A 1180-nucleotide genomic window follows, 5' to 3' on the forward strand; every position below is an offset into this window, starting at 1 on the left:
GCACGTAGCAAGTCAGGGTTGATGACTGTCCAAAATGAATAGCAAACCTTCCTCCATGGCTTTATCCATTATATATTTAGCCTCATTACCATTGTCATCCCCATCACACAGATGAACACAAGGTGGAAGACGGATCCGATTTGCACAAAGAAAATCATTCTAAATTGATATGCACTTGGTGTATCAGAAGCACCGAATATGTGCCTGGACCGGATTTGAGCAGGAGAGCTGACCGTTTGCATGAGCACTCAATGACTACCAAATTTGAATGAACGAGCTCATCATACTACTTGACTAGTGCCGAGGTAACTAGTAGACTTTTGCTACGTTAACAGCTGCCCTAGATTATGTCCTGTTAGCAAACACCCACGCCGTGAAGCGGCATCCCAACGTCGAAAATCCCCGCTCATTAGAAGAGGGAGCTCATAAAATCAAAGGTGTTTATTGAAACCTATTATCAACACAACACGGCCGCATTAGGCTTCTCTTTTGTCAGTTATCCAGTGTCCGTATCGCCTTCGTAATTATTGTATCAATAAACCCCAAGAACTGAAAACATTTGTAATTATCTTTTTAAATTTTTTGCCGTCTGATTTCGTCTTAAACCTTCGTCTTCTTTTAAGGCTAGGAAGACCAGAAACCTATTCTAGCAAAAGATCTTAGAAGTAACAACACGGGAGGCAGAGTTCTAATTTGATGAGATACTACCTTAAATGCTCCAATTGCGACTTTGACCTTTCGCCTCACAGCAACTCGATCTAGCAACCTAGTTATTATTTCTCAACTTAGGTTTTTCCTTCTAGCTATCGAATTCTAATAATTAGTTACTCTGGTTTGAGGTTAGTTTCAGCTTGAGGATTACTGCAACAAATCAGAGCTGTTCCATGTTTCATTCCGAAATCCATACTGAAGGTAAAAGTCTGCCTTAGCGTCAATGAATTCCTGCCCTCTCCAGGCTTTCAAATTCCCAGTTAGCATTGATTAGCTGTATTTACAACAGGGCTTTGGTCAATATGATAAATTAAGATGCCTTGGCTCTCTATTGGTGTACAGAGGAGCATGGCTTGCACGTAATCTCACAGGCCAATCAGAAGGAGCAGTTTTGTCGGATGCTATGCGCGAAACAGTTTGATTGGCTGAAAAGCTGGTGTCGGGTTATGTGTGGTCAAGCTTTCAGCAG

At 41.7% G+C, this 1180-nt stretch overlaps 1 protein-coding gene across 1 annotated transcript; it reads right to left on the reverse strand. All coding sequences in view use genetic code 11, as the record gives it.

Annotated features, from left to right (window-relative positions):
- Positions 1 to 154: 154 nt before the first annotated feature.
- Positions 155 to 410, reverse strand: EGR_11240 (hypothetical protein; the record flags this gene model as incomplete). Its single annotated transcript, XM_024500487.1, has 2 exons — positions 155 to 255; positions 371 to 410. 2 exons carry the CDS (start codon positions 408 to 410, stop codon positions 155 to 157), a joined length of 141 nt encoding a protein of 46 aa, XP_024345099.1.
- Positions 411 to 1180: the final 770 nt, after the last annotated feature.

The sequence above is a fragment of the Echinococcus granulosus genome, assembly GCF_000524195.1.
Source record: "Echinococcus granulosus chromosome Unknown EG_S00602, whole genome shotgun sequence".
Classification (NCBI taxonomy): domain Eukaryota; kingdom Metazoa; phylum Platyhelminthes; class Cestoda; order Cyclophyllidea; family Taeniidae; genus Echinococcus; species Echinococcus granulosus.